Source organism: Lithobates pipiens, unplaced genomic scaffold, assembly GCF_037356315.1.
Source record: "Lithobates pipiens isolate NorthernLeopardFrog02 unplaced genomic scaffold, aLitPip1_a1.2 Scaffold_13, whole genome shotgun sequence".
NCBI lineage: Eukaryota > Metazoa > Chordata > Amphibia > Anura > Ranidae > Lithobates > Lithobates pipiens.
Genome location: NW_027507718.1, coordinates 333,219,720 through 333,235,573, shown reverse-complemented (window position 1 = coordinate 333,235,573; position 15,854 = coordinate 333,219,720). Strand labels below are relative to the sequence as shown.

The 15,854-nt window shown below is 42.0% G+C and overlaps 1 protein-coding gene across 1 annotated transcript in view; it reads left to right on the top strand.

Annotated features, from left to right (window-relative positions):
* SLC10A7 (solute carrier family 10 member 7) overlaps positions 1–15,854 on the top strand; it is a 303,157-nt gene that overhangs the window by 30,634 nt on the left and 256,669 nt on the right. The window contains exon 2 of the mRNA XM_077476993.1: positions 13,037–13,119. Within this exon, the coding sequence (XP_077333119.1) occupies positions 13,037–13,119 (83 nt within the window). The remainder of the gene's footprint in view (positions 1–13,036; positions 13,120–15,854) is intronic.

Genomic DNA, 15,854 nt, shown 5'->3' with positions numbered 1-15,854 from the left:
AGATTTTGGGCATCCCCTGCAAAATTTTTTTTTATTTTTTTGCTGAGATACTCCCAATAGGAAATTGCGTCTAAAGGGATGCAGACCCAGCAATTTTCCACATTAGAGTCCTGCAGGTGCAGCAGCTGATTGACAATTATAAGACCACAGACAAACACAGCGATTTCTTTAGGATAACAAAAAAGTAGGAATTTGCAAAAAAGTTTTTTTTTTTTTTTTTTCTCAACAAAAGTGGAGTTACTCTTAAATGCTTTATCCTGGATATTGCTACCATAAGTTAACCACTTCGCGCCCAGGCCATTTCTGACATTTCTCTCCTACATGTAAAATTCCTAATTTTTTTGCTAGAAAATTACATGGAACCCCCAAACATTATATATATGTTTTTTTTAGCAAAGACCCTAGAGAATACATTGGTGGTCGTTGCAACTTTTTATCTCGCACGGTATTTGCGCAGCAATATTTCGAACACTTTTTTTTCAGAAAAAAAAACTGTTTCATGCTTAAAAAAAACAAAAAAAAAAAAAACAGTAAAGTTAGCCCAATTTTTTTGCATAATGTGAAAGAGGAGGATACGCCGAGTAAATAGATACCCAACATGTCACGCTTCAAAATTGCACGCGCTCGTGGAATGGCGCCAAACTTTGGTATTTAAAAATCCCCATAGGCGACGCTTTCAATTTTTTTACTGGTTACATGTTTAGGGGTACAGAGAAGGTCTAGAGCTAGAATTATTGCTCTCGCTCTAACGTTGGCGGCGATACCTCACGTGTGGTTTTCATATGTGGGCGGGACTTATGTATGCGTTTGCTTCTGTGTGCGAGCTCACGGGGACAGGGGCGCTTTACTTTTTTTTTTTTTTTTTTTTTTTTTTTTTTATTGGTTTATTTTTTAGTTTGAAAAAAAAAATTGATGACTTTTATTCCTATAAATGTAAACATCCCTTGTAATAGGAATATGGCACGATCGGACATATTTACAGTGAGATATGGCGTCAAAAAGACCCCATATCTCGCCTCTGGGCTGAGAAGGAGTAAAATAAAAAAATAAAAAATAAAAAAAACGATCCTGGCTTCCCTGCCAAATTTATTTTGAATACCGAGGCCTGGGGTGACGTCATAACATCGCGCCTGGCCTCCGAATGATCATAGAGACTCGGGGGATGATCTGGTCTGCCGGAAATCTCTATGATAACTGGCGGGGCCGGCGGATCCTGTCACCGACTCACCGATGGAAGCGGTGAGTCGGTACAAGCACCGGAGGGGGGGGGGGGGTCCCCTCCCGCTGCCCGTAAGAACGATCAAGCGGCGGAACAGCCGCTATGATCATTCTTATGGGGCAGGGAATCGCCGGCTGAAAACGCCAATATCTGAATGATGTCTGTGGCCTCAGGCATCACTCAGATATAACCAACGAAAGCCCATGACGTCAATAGACGTAGTATGGGTGCCAAGTGGTTAATGAAGTGCATATAGGAAGGATGTCCAAATGCCATAAGTGCATAAGATATATAACACCCCCATGTCTCAAAACTCTTCCTATAGACAAATGACTCAAGAACCAGGGCGTACAACTCTATGGTGCTTTTTCACCATGTGTTCTCCTGCACCCGCAAACGCCGAACAAACTGTGTGTGTTTAGATGCATAGTGGTGACGTTATGAATGAATGGCAGCCACGTGCGTCTGTATAAGGGCAGCTCTTTCGGTGCCGGAACAAATATTTACTTCCTTCAAGCTTGTGTACAGTAGTGAGATTTTTCTCTCCACTGTGGCTTGTGCTTAGAGTCTTTTTTATATAGAATTTATTTTATTACAGACATCAATACAGTGGTGTGAAAAAGTGTTTGCCCCCTTCCTCATTTCCTGTTCCTTTGCATGTTTGTCACACTTAAGTGTTTCGGAACATCAAACCAATTTAAACAATAGTCAAGGACAACACAAGTAAACACAAAATGCAATTTGTAAATGAAGGTGTTTATTATTAAAGGTGAAAAAAAATCCAAACCATCATGGCCCTGTGTGAAAAAGTGATTGCCCCCTAAACCTAATAACTGGTTGGGCCACCCTTAGCAGCAACAACTGCAACCAAGCGTTTGCGATAACGTGCAATGAGGCTTTTACAGCGTCCTGGAGGAATTTTGGCCCACTCATCTTTGCAGAATTGTCCTAATTCAGTTAAATTAGAGGGTTTTCAAACATGAACGGCCTTTTTAAGGTCATACCACAACATCTCAATAGGATTCAGGTCAGGACTTTGGCTAGGCCACTCCAAAGTCTTCATTTTGTTTTTCTTCAGCCATTCGGTGGTGGACTTGCTGGTGTGTTTAGGATCATTGTCCTGCTGCAGAACCCAAGTTCGTTTCAGCTTGAGTACACGAATAGATGGTCGGACATTCTCCTTCAGGATCTCTTGGTAGACAGCAGAATTCATAGTTCCTTTTATCACTGCAAGTCTTCCAGGTCCTGAAGCAGCAAAACAGCCCCAGACCATCACACTACCACCACCATATTTTACTGTTGGTATAATGTTCTTTTTATGAAATGCAGTGTTCCTTCTACGCCAGATATACTTGGACACACACCTTCCAAAGAGTTCCACTTTTGTCTCATCGGTCCACAGAATGTTGTCCCAAAAGTCTTGGGGATCATCAAGATGTGTTGTGGAGAAATTGAGACGAGCTTTGATGTTCTTTTTGCTCAGCAGTGGTTTTCTCCTTGGAACTCTGCCATGCAGGCCATTTTTGCCCAGTCTTTTCCTGATGGTGGAGGCATGAACGCTGACCTTAACTGAGGCAAGTGAGGCCTGCAGTTCCTTGGACGTTGTTGTGGGGTCTTTTGTGACCTCTTGGATGAGTCGTCGCTGCGCTCTTGGGGTAATTTTGGGCGGCCGGCCACTCCTGGGAAGGTTCACCATTGTTCCATGTCTTCGCCATTTGTGGATAATGGCTCTCACTGTGGTTTGCTGGATTCCCAAAGCTTTGGAAATGGCTTTATAACCCTTTCCAGACTGATAGATCTCAATTACTTTCTTTCTCAATTGTTCCTGAATTTCTTTGGGTCTCGGCATGATGTGTAGCTTTTAAGGATCTTCTGGTGGACCTTAGGGTCCTTTCACACGGGGCGGATCAGTTCTGATCCGCCCCGTGGATATCCGTTTGCTCAGCAGGGATCACTCCGCCGATCCCCGCTGAGCAGGGAGATGACAGCTCCGTCTCTGCACACTGCGCAGGGACGGACCTGTCACAGCGCCGCTCTCCCCTATGGGAGATCGGATGACGACGGACCACAGTGCCCGTCGTCACCCGATCCGATCCGCAGACGGATGGAAAAATAGCTTTTTCCTCCGTTACACTTTTTCGGATCGGAGCGGGTCGGATGTCAGCGGACATGTCACCGCTGACATCCGACGCTCCATAGAGCTCTATGGAGCACCCGTTCAGGTCCGCCTGAAAAACTGACAGGCGGGCCTGAACGGGACGTCAGTGTGAAAGAGGCCTTACTGTGTCAAGCAGCTCCTATTTAAGTGATGCCTTGATTGTGAACAGGTGTGGCAATAATCAGGCCTGGGTGTGGCTAGAGAAATTGAACTCAGGTGTGGACAACCACAGTTATAGTATGTTTTAACAAGGGGGGCAATCACTTTTTCACACAGGGCCATGATGGTTTGGATTTTTTTTCACCTTTAATAATAAACACCTTCATTTACAAATTGCATTTTGTGTTTACTTGTGTTGTCCTTGACTATTGTTTAAATTGGTTTGATGTTCCGAAACACTTAAGTGTGACAAACATGCAAAGGAACAGGAAATGAGGAAGGGGGCAAACACTTTTCACACCACTGTATATATTCAGTCTTTCAGGGCAAGTCTGATAAGGATTGGTGGCCATTGAAAGGAACTCCTAAATCTTAAGCTGGCCATAGACTGCTCGAATCTCAGCCGCTTCAGCGTGGTTGCAGAAAAGAATATTGCTCTGTCTATGGCTGTATACATGGCCACACAAGTTGGATGCAGAAATCCTCCCAGCTGTGTCACTATATTCGGACAGTGGGGCGACTCCCCTACACAGATCAGCGTTGTAGTCTATTGCCTGAGATGCTGATTGAGTGGAAAAATACTGACAGGGAAGTTGAACAGAAGTCAATCGGTGGATCAACTCTTGTTAAACTACAATGGCCACAAGTGATTCGAAATTCAGCTGGTCCCTGCTGTACCAGAAAAAAAAAAACTTGATCCAGGTATGGCCAGTTTTAGGGCTCTTTCACACTGGCAGCCTGGGGGTGGTAAAAACAGTCAGCTGAGCTGCAATTTTACCACCCCCTGGTTACCCACCGGGAAGATCAGTGGGACGATACCACAGCCGCAAGCCAAATGCTTGGCTTGCATTTGTGGTGCAGTCCTGCAATAAAAAATAGCTGTTTTGGCACTTAAAAAAAAGGGGGGGGGGGCTATCAGCAGTCGTGCCTCCTAAACACCTACTAGCTGCTGCTGTATGATCCTCTGAAAAGCGATCCACTGTGCATTGCTTTACAGAGGGTAATCGTCAAAAATGCCAGTCTGAAAGAGTCCTTAGTAAAAAAACACATTCATACAGAGCTCTTTTAGCCCTGGTTCACACTGACTGCGGGAATAAAATGGTGCAAGTTCAGCTAAACTCGCACCATTTCATTCCTGCATGTCGGTCCTGATTTCGGGGGCGATTTCAGAGACGTCTGTGTGGGTTTCTACACAGAAGTCATTGGAAATGGCCAAAAGTAGCACAGAAACGACTTTTGGAAATCTGTGCAGCGTCACACTGATTAGGACGGTGCCATTGCCGGCGATTCGACATGTTAAATTGCACCAATATGAACCAGAGCTCAATGTCTGGTTCGCATTACGATTTATTCATCCTACTATGGCTAGAATATGAAAACCAAAAAAACAAAACTTTCGTTGTCTTAAATTATTTTAAATCCTAAAAATGTTAAAGCTGCAGCTTCCTTTTCATATAAATACATTTTTTATGTCTGCTCATTAGCCATTCAGGCAAATCTACTGAAATAGTAACTTCTTTTCCCCTCGTAGCAGTGTGATTGGTAAGTTGTACAAGATTCATTTGTTTTAGTAGAGCGCCTCAGAAATGATGACACGTAGGTTTGCCTAAGAGCTGCTTGTTGGGATGGGGAATGGTCAGAGTCAGTCTAGGTGAAATCCTATAAGCTCATGATTCATAAAAGTAGGTTGAAGAAACAGAAGCGTTTTTGTTTTCAATCTGGCAGAGTTTTATTTGTTGGCCAACATGAAGCCTCTTTTATGAACTTTATTATATTAGTTGGCACGTGTTATTATGAATCCACCCCACACACACATTTTATACACTTTGCTTTCAGCAATGCAATTCCAAATAACAATCTAGTCTTAAAGGGTAACTCCACTTTTGTGGGGGGAATGGCAAATAAAATATATAGCGCATATAATTGCGACACTGATTGTACTGTATTGTATTTGAATGTTATTAAAAATGACCTTTCCTTTTCAATCTGCAGTCAATGTAATTTTCTGACAATACATTGCAATATAGCTACTTGGAGCTTTTCTGTACACTAATGTGTACTGAACACTCCCCAAAAACATAATTTCCTGCTTGTGTGATTGGCTCACAGATTTTCCTAGAAGTCTGTGTAAGATAAAAGTTTCAGGCATCTCCTGCAACAAAAATGTCATTTTTTTGAGAGATACTTTCAATAGGAACATGTCTAAAGGGATGCAGGCCCAGCAGACTTCCTCATTAGTGCCCTTCAGCTCCAGAGCTGACTGATAATTACCACTCCCATTATATCTACCCAGTACTAGGGATGAGCCGAATCCCCCCCCCTTCTCGTTCGGTTCGCAGCAGAACATGCGAACAGGCGAAAAATTTGTTCTAACATGTGAACACCGTTAAAGTCTATGGGACAGGACCATGAAAAATCTAAATTGCTAATTTTAAAGGCTTGTATGCATGGTATTGTCATAAGTGTTTGGAGACCTGGGTCCTGCCCCAGGGGACATGTATCAATGCAAAAAAAAGTTTTAAAAATTTACGTTTTTTGGGGAGCAGTGATTTTAACAATACTTAAAGTGAAACAAAAGTGAAATATTCCTTTAAAATTTGTACCGTTGGGGTGTCTATAGTATGCCTGTAAAGTTTCTAATTTCTAAAGGAAAAAGTAATTTAAAACTACTCGCAGCTATAATGAATTGTCGGCCCCAGCAATACACTTAAAAGTCATTGAAAAAAAACGGCATGGGATTCCTCCACAGGGGAACCCCGAACCAAAATTTTAATAAAAATGCGCAGGGGTCCCCCCAAATTCCCTACCAGGCCCTTTAGGTCTGGTATGGATATTAAGGGGAACCCCACGCCAAAATTTAAAAAATGCTGCCATGCTGATTAAAAAGGCAGATTTAGAACTACAGCACGACTTGCAAATGACTTCTGTAATAGAAGTCAATGCAAGTTGCCTGAGTCTTCATAGAAGCACTTTGCTCCTCTCTGGGCAGTCTGCCAAGAAAAGAGCAAAAAGATACAATGTTTACACTTGAATGAATGAACTCAGTTCTCAGTTTAACCATTTAAAGACTAAATCTTTTCTGACACTTGTTGCTTACAAGTAAAAATCCTGTATTTTCTGCCAGAAAATCACTTAGACCCCCCAAAAATTATATATATATTTTTAGCAAAGATCCTAGGGAATAAAATAGCGCTTTTTGCAATATTTTATGTCACATGGCATTTGCCAGACGTCTTTCAAATTTTTTTTTGGGGAAAAAAATACACTAATGATAAAAAAAACACAGTAAGCCCATTTTTTTTTTTTGGTCCAAAAGTTTTGACTACCTGTTTTTATTTAATATATAGTTTTTTTTTTTTTTTATCTAAATCATACATACAAGTAAACTGATTGGAGGTTTGTTTTGTTTAACCACTTCAGCCCGGACCATTTTGCTGGCCAAAGACCAGACACTTTTTTGATTCGGCACTGCGTCGCTTTAACTGACAATTGCACAGTAATGCGACATGGCTCCCAAACAAAATTGATGTCCTTTTTTCCCCCACAAATAGAGCTTTCTTTAGGTGGTGTTTGATCACCCCTACGGTTTTTATTTTTTGCGCTATAAACAAAAATACATGCAACAATTTTGAAAAAAGCGCATTATTTTTTACTTTTTGTTATAATAAATATCCCCCAAAAATTATATATAAAAAAAACATTTTTTTTTCCAGTTTAGGCCAATACGTATTCTACATATTTTTCGTAAAAAAAAAAAAAAAAAAAAAAAAAAAAGCGCAATAAGCGTTTGATTGGTTTGTGCAAAAGTTATAGCGTTTACAAAATAGGGGATAGTTTTATGGCTTTTTTTTTTTTTTTTTATATTAGTAATGGCGGCAATCAGCGATTTTTTTTTTTTTTTTTTTTTTTTTTTTTTTTATTATTATGACTGCGACATTATGGCGGACACATCAGATATTTTTGACACATTTTTGGGACCATTGTCATTTATACAGCAATCACAAATGCAGTGATTCCTGTGTAAATGACACTGGCAGTGAAGGGGTTAACCAGTGGGTGGCAGTGTAGGGGTTAAGTGTTACTATGGGCGTGGTACAGAGGCCCAGAGAAACACCCATGGATTTCTTTCGAATAACAAAAGGTAGGAATCTGCAACAACATTTCTTCTAATCCTTGCAATGTACATAGATCACTCAGAGGGGAATGTTTTTTTTTTTCTCAACAAAAGTGAAGTTGCGCTTTAATTGGTTTTGCTATGTATACTATTTTACTTAACTATTCTTTTTTTCATGTATTCTCTTGAGTCTAGTTAATATAATTTTTTTTTTAAAACATTTGTTTTTTAAATAGTTGCTGATTGTAAAGTCTATTATAAATATTACAAATTGTAATAGAAACCTTATTGAATAAAATAAAGATATGCTATGGAGCTGACTCTCAACTGTGTTTGCTCTCGCTTTTGTTTCCTGTTGCTGCGGCCGGAGCTTACTGAAGTCCATATCCCGGCATTCACAGCATAGCTCTCTCAAGCAGCGTCATGGGACAAAGCAGAGTTATTAGTGACGTCAACGTGTTTCGCTGGGTCTAATGGCGTAGCTTCATCTCGGGCGTTTAGTAGGCTGGCGAAGGGAGCCTAAAGTTTACCGTATGTCGGGGCCATATGATGTAAAATTTGGCCGTATTTACCCTCTCAGGAGACACAACTGCAATGTACAGCAATCCATCACAGGATGTATTCATGCGTATGGGTGCACAGTCCTGAATACAGACTGTCTGTGTTCACATTTGTACATCCATGCACGTGCATGGTTACGGCTTATATTTGCATCCTCTCATTTGTTTCTATAGGCGGTCTTACGAAGCAGTTGTGTTTCCTGGGTGAGAACCATGCCCAGATTTTACTTCATAGGTCCCCAGGTGGCCGTGTGCATAAGGCCTTATAATCCCTTTGGATTCGGACACTGTAGAAAACAATGTTTCCTGAAAGCATAGATTCAACTGTTATATATATATATATATATATATATATATATATATATATATATATATATATATATATATATATATATATATATATATATATATATATATATATATATATATATTTTTTTTTTTTTTATTAATATACTGCATTTATTGGCGTATAACACTCACTTTTTCACCATGAAAATCTGGTGCAAATGGCGTGTGCGTGTTATACGCCAATACTTCAATTTTAGCTGCCTTGGGGGGGGGGGGGGGCTACGGAGGTGGGCGGGACGAGCGCCCTCAGATTACATACAGTGAGAATCTCCTGTTTACTTGGCGGCCTCTGTGATAGGAACTCCTGTCTTCTGGGCCACCATTGGACCACTGTTCTGTCTGTCATAGTAGAGTCTCACTGTATGTAATCTGTCAGCGTTGCTGTCAGGCTACAGGTGGGCATCGATCAGGCTGCATTGATGGCAATGGCGAGGCTGCTGATCAACACTGACCCTTATTTTGCTTGAAAGTTCCTAATTTAAAATGTGTTTTTTTTTTTTTTTTTTTTCCTGAAACGTCCCTCTTAAAATGATTGTGTGTGTTATACGCTGATAAATACGGTAGTCTATTTAATTAAATGTTTAAAAAAATAAACATTCCTGGTTAGTGTATATTTATGTGGCATGCATTGTCACTATGCCCACTTGTACACATTCTGCTTGTGATATGGTTGGCTTACCAGCACATTTCTCCTCGCTACTGATGGACAGGAGAATGAAATGCAGATAAAGCCATTTTTTTACTGCCGTGTAACCAGTGACTAACCTTCCCTAGTGAGCTCCAACATGACTAAATCCAGAATATAAGTCTAGGCTGTCAGTTTCAACTGAGCTGAAGGGCTCGCTGACCTGTATTGTGAGGTCTGTCTTCTATTGTTTTGTCAGCGCTGAGGATACATCTCCCAATCCGATGTGTGGCAGTACAGCTCAGAAAATGTGTTGACAAATATTCAAATTGTTGTCGAACCTAAGCTGCAGCTGACATGTCAAACTTTGCTCTAGGCTCAGTGCATTTCCATCATCTTCTAAAATATAACCAGGTATTAAGTTTATTTATTTTTTCCTCATAGCATCATAAAAACATGCTTGCAATTTGGAGGGTGATTTCTGATGACTGTACAGCAAGGAAAGTGTTTGGGTGTGTGTTTGTTTTTATTTTTATTTTTTTCTCTATCATTCGACAGCAAAGGGAGGAAGTAGGGGCATAGGTTTGATCTGGAATATACAGTAGGGTGAATTGTGTGCTATCAAATGATAAATTGTTAAAATAAAGGTATATACATAAGACCTCTTTCACACTGACAGCGCCCGTCGTTGGCACTAAAGCGTCACTCGTTTTAGCGCTTCTTTTTGGCTACTAGCGTGACGATTTCAACCCCAAAAAAGGGTTAAAAACTCCTGTTTTGCGGTGCTTTGGAAGCGCCGCCCATTCATTGCAATGGACAGGGTGTTTTTGGGAGCGCTAAATACAGCGCTCCCAACCCGCCCCAAAGATGCTATTTGCAGGACTTTTGGTAATGTCCTGTGAGCATACCACCTGAGTTCGGAAAGTCACACTGCAGTGAATGGGAGGTGGTTTTCAGGTGCCGTTTCCGTTTATAATGTCACTGGTCCCAAAAAAGTGTCAAGTGTCCAATCTGTCCACCGCAATGTTGCAGTCCTACTAAAAATTGCTGTTCACTGCCATTACTAGTAAAAAAAAAAAATAACAAAAATGGCATAAATCTATCCCCTATTTTGATGACGCTATAACTTTTGTGCAAACCAATCCATATAGGCTTTTTGCGATATTTTTTATTTTTTTTTTTGCCAAAAATATGTAGCAGAATTCAAAAAACATGTAAACAAATAATTTAAAACAAATAAATGTTAGCATAAGGATTCAAAATAGTCAATATTGATTGAGAGTTAAAGGGATTGTAAAGTAAAAAAAGAAAATAACAAACATGTTATGTTAGGCTCGGTTCACACAGGGGGCGATGCGAGGCGACACGACTTGCCTCGCCGCGACCTCAGCGGCGACTTGCAAATGACTTCTGTATAGAAGTCAATGCAAGTCGCCCCGAGGTCGCCCAAAAGTAGTACAGGAACCTTTTTTCTAAGTCGGAGCGACTCGAGTCGCTCCTCTTAGAACGGTTCCGTAGTACAGAACGGGGCGACTTGTCAGGTCGCGGCACGGCAAGTCGTGTCGCCTCGTGTCGCCCCCTGTGTGAACCGAGCCTTATACTTGCCTCCACTGTGCAGCTCGTTTTGCACAGAGTGGCCTGAACCTGCTCTTCTGGGGTCCCTCAGAGGCTGTCTCGGCTTCCTCCCTCAGGTACTTCTCACGTTCATGCGAGCTCCCTCGCATGGTGAGCAGCATCTGCGGGCACGCTCCCGTGATACAGCTGCTCGCTGTATCACACGGCCCCGTCCACGGCATGCTGCGTCATTGGATGTGATTGACAGCAGTGCGAGCCAATGGCTGCGCTGCTTTCAATCCATCCACTCCAGCCAATCAGCGGCCAGACTGAGCGGCGAAGAGGACGGCGGGGGCGAGTGGGGGATTTTCGAGGGGTCAGGTAAGTAAAACGGGGGGACTGGGGGCGCCAGCAGTGTGAGATGTTTTTTCACCTTAATGCATAGAATGCATTAAGGTGAAAAAACATTTACCTTTACAACCCCTTTAAGTTCTGCTTTAACCCATCCCTACTGCAGTAAAATAATGTTTTATTGTTCTCTGCCTGTCCACTCCGGGGTTTGCTAATTTTCTCCCACTGCCTGCATAGAATGTGAAGGAAGAATTGATCCAGGACATCAATCGGACCTGAGACATTAACCTGGCAAATGTACTTACCTCTGCCCTTCTGAAAATGAAGGGAACTTGACTCAGGCTTTCCAACCAGGTCTTCATGTTTACATCTGCTGGTTCAAAAAAAAAAAAAAGGAAAGGATTTCTTCTTCCTTCTTCTTTTTTTTTTTTTTTTTTTTTTTTTTCTTTCTGGACCTAAATGTGACAGATTGAAGGCAGAGGTAAACGTCCATTTTTATCCAGCCGTCCATAGATCGAACATGGATCCGGAAACACTCATGCAAGATTATAGCAATGGCCCAGTCATGAAATCGGGGCCAGCCACGAGCTCTCTGTTTCCAATCACTGCCTGATTTGCGGTCTCCAACCCACAACACAAGAGTCCTTTCATGTAGATAAAGTTGGCAACCAGGTGAGAATGAATACAATTTCTCTTAATTTTGTCCAAGGAATAGAAAATAAAGAAGTTTTTTTTAATTTTTCACCTGGTTGCTGCCTTTATATACATGGATCCGGAAAGGTCTACTACAAAATGCAGAAAAAATAATCGGACTTGGTTGTCACCAAAGTGTTATCTGTCCCTTTTCTGCTCTGATTCAACAGGTAATCTGTTCAGGCACACAAGCAGGGAAGTGAATGCTGTTGAGGAATTTAAAGTGTGTCCATAGCATAACGTGGAGAGTGGCAAAAGGGCAAAAACTTTTGCTAGGTTATTGCTGTCTTTGTCCCCATTGTAGAGATTCACCCTCTATATGTGCTCTGTTTATTGTAGTCATCAGGTCTGAACAATAAGGAAAATCCAATAGTTGTTACTGGACTGAAGCGGACACTAGTTCTAGTGATAACTGTTGGGGCCCTTGCACACTGAGGAGTTTATCAAGCATTTTTGCGTTAAAAAAAAAAAAAAAAAGCGACTGAAGGGCTAAGGAAAAATTTCTTTCCTTTTGAAAATCAATGAATATTTTCACACTGGGGCTTCTGTTGTGGTGAAACAATCCTGCATGCAGCATCTTTTGGAGCTTGTTTGGGGAGTTAAAAAAAAACAAAAAAAAACGGTCTTCCCAATTGAAATGAATGGGAACTGCCTCAAAAACGCCCCCACTAAGCTTTTTGATGCAGTTTTTGAGTCTCCCGTTCTTTAAAACCCGCACTGCAGAAGTGCAGAAAAAATATTCCATTAATTAATGCATAGACTTTATATAGATAGCATTTCCTATATATCCGCTTAACTCCTGTTGTGTTTGAGGCTGAAAGTAGCAGTAATTATGTCCAATGGAACATGAATAACAAAAAACTAACCGGTTTTAACCATTGCTTATCTAAGTTTTAGCTTTAGGCTTACTGTATACTTTACCAATAGATGTAAAATACATAACACATGGAGTGACTGCTGTGGCTTTATATTTGTCCTGTTACATTTCAGCTGCGAATTCTCCATCTAGGCTGAACATTTACAGTGTTATTGGCATGGCATATACATAAAGCAAGTTTTTTTTTGGTTGCATTTGTTTTCTGACATACATTTGAGACAATTGTAGTTTGTTAAATTTTGGTTTTGGGTCACAAAGTGAAACAGATTGGATACTTCTGAGTTAAGATGATAGTTCCATGGCATTTCATTTTCCCCTTGATTTCACTGGCTATATTTTCCTTTATACTGATACATATTTGTCTATTTGTTTTTCTAGGACCATTGAAGCCTGAAATTACTATTACATATATTGCGGTGTCAGCCATATTCTTTAACAGTGGACTGTCCTTAAAAACAGAGGTATGGAATATACAAATGAATCTATGGGATGGATATGTAAATTTTATTTTATTACAGGTACTTTATATTGCACTGTCAATTTACGCAAGGATATATATATATATATATATATATATATAATATATATATATATAGGGAGAGGGCCTAACTGGCATTCATACATACATAGATACTAGGGCCATTTTAGACAGGAGCCAATTAGGCTACCAGCATGTATTTGGAGTGTGTGAGGAAACCAGAGTACCTGGAGGAAACCTACGGAGGCACAAGGAGAGCATGCAAACTCCAAGCAGGTAGTGCAGTGGTTAGGTTGAAATCTTTAAAGGAGTCTTTGATTGTCTTGATGCTTTTTGTTAAACTTATTTAGCCTTATTTTTTAAAGTGTCTTTTATGCTGCGTACACACGATCAGACTATCCGGCGGACTTCGTCTGGCAGACAAACCGCCGTAAAGTCACCGGATTGTCCGAACGAGCGGACCTGCCCACACACGGGACTATCCGCCGTACTTTTGAAATGAACGGACTTTCCCACACACACACACGGAGGAAAGTCCTTTCATTTTGAGCGCTGCTCCAGGTAGCCGGGACTAGCGAAGGAAGAGTCTCTAGCGCCGCCACCTGGTATGGACGGCCTGGGGGTCCCCCCTCAGGTCCATATCAGACCCCTATCCGAGCACGCTCCCCGGCCGGTCAGGTAAGGGGGTGGGGTCGAGCGAGCGAAGACAGCGGTGATAGAAGACCAGGCCACCGCTTGTAAAAGAGCTAGAATAAGACGCGGAGGCCCGGCAAGAAGAACCGAAGAGGAGGACAAGACCCCCGAAGTCAAAAAGGAAGACCCTCGGATGGCGGCGAAGAAGAAAGCCGGGCTTCACTAGTAAAAGAGCTAGCAAAAGAGCTGAAGATAGCGGAGGAGTCCGGCGAGAAGACCCTCCCCCAAGACGGAAGAAGACCCCCAGAGCTGTGCAATAAACTATTTTTAACCCTTGTGTGTTGTGTTTTATTTACATTTTTTTCACAGGTGAATGGGTAGGGGTACATTGTACCCCATACTCATTCACATAGGGTGGGGGGCCAGTATCCGGGGCCCCCTTATTAAAGGTGGCTCCCGGATTCTGATAAGTCCCCCGCCCGCAGACCCCGACAACCAACGGCCAGGGTTGTCGGGAAGAGGCCCTTGTCCTCATCAACATGGGGACAAGGTGCTTTGGGGTGGGGGGGCCGTGTGGCCCCCCTTCCCCAAAGCACCCCCCCATGTTGTGGGCACGTGGCCTGGTACGGCTCAGGTGGGGGGGGCTCGCTCCTCCCCACCCCCTTTCCTGACCGGCCGGGTAGCGTGATCGGATAAGGGTCTGATATGGACCTGGGGGGGGACCCCATGCCGTTTTTTCGGCGTAGGGCTTTCCCTTTAAGTCCATACCAGGTGACGGGGCCAGCGACGCTTCCTTCGCTAGTCCCGGCTACCTTGGGCCACACTCAAAATGAGCTGACTTTTCTCCGTGCGCGGCAAAGTCCCTTCATTTCAAAAGTACGGCGGACTAGCACACACACGGCAGTTTTGGTGCAAAACTACTTTCTAAGTCCGCCAGACTTTTGGGTAAAAAAGTCCGCTGGAGCCCACACACGGGCGGATCGCCTGGCGGACTTGAGTCCGCTGGACTTTTCCACCAGATTGTTTGATCATGTATACGCGGCGTTGGAAGAACTGTTTGTAGTAAGTGATGATCGCATTGGAAGAATTGCAGGTTATCTAATTTTTTATTTATTTTTGTACTGGGTTGTATTTATAATATCTGTACTGACCTCCTTCCAGAAGTAATGAAGTTATCCATAAGGCATCATAAAGTCAGTTTTGCTGTAGAGTGGACAGTCCAAAAAAATGATCTAGGCGATTCCTGTTTTAGGCCTTTAAAGGAGTTGTAAAGGTTTGTTTTTTATTTTCTAAATAGGTTCCTTTAATCTAGTGCATTGTTGGTTCACTTACCTTTTCCTTCGATTTCCCTTCTAAATGTTTTTTTTTCTTTGAATTTCTCACTTCTTGTTCCCCCTCAGTAAGCTGTTCTGGCTGACTAAACACCACTCGGATGATGGTGTGAAGTTTACTGAGGAGAAACAGGAAGTGAGAAATTAAGACAAAGTAAAAAACATTTAGAAGGGAAATCGAAGGAAAAGGCAAGTGAACAAACAATGCACTAGCTTAAAGGAACCTATTTAGAAAATTAAAAAACGAACCTTTACAAGCCATTTAAGCACACAGAAGCATTAGGAGCATACAGCATCAATTCTGGCTTTTTTTTTCTTACTCGGAAAGCCCAAATTAAATATACATGAATGGCTGTGCACAGGTATGTGGTGGTACTGGACAGATGTATTCCCTGCATGCAGAAGATCTGTGTTCTGGAATACTTCAGTACTCAAAATGCAGATGTTTGCAGGTAGCAGCATAAAGCCGCACACAGCCATTCATTGGTAGCTGTACGCAGCATCTGGACTTCTCGGGCATGGGGGGGAAAAAAATTAATTTTTTACGTTGCATGCCCCTAATGTACCCATGTGCATGGGGCCTTGCGTGTTTTCCAAACACTTCAGTCATTCATACGGACCGAAAATAGATAATACAATTTTATTCACTTGAGTACTGAGTAGTCTTAGGCTCGATTCACACTAGCCTGCACAGTAATACAAAAGTTTTACCATGCAGGCTCATGCAGTTCTGGCTCTGACCGGGAGAAATGTG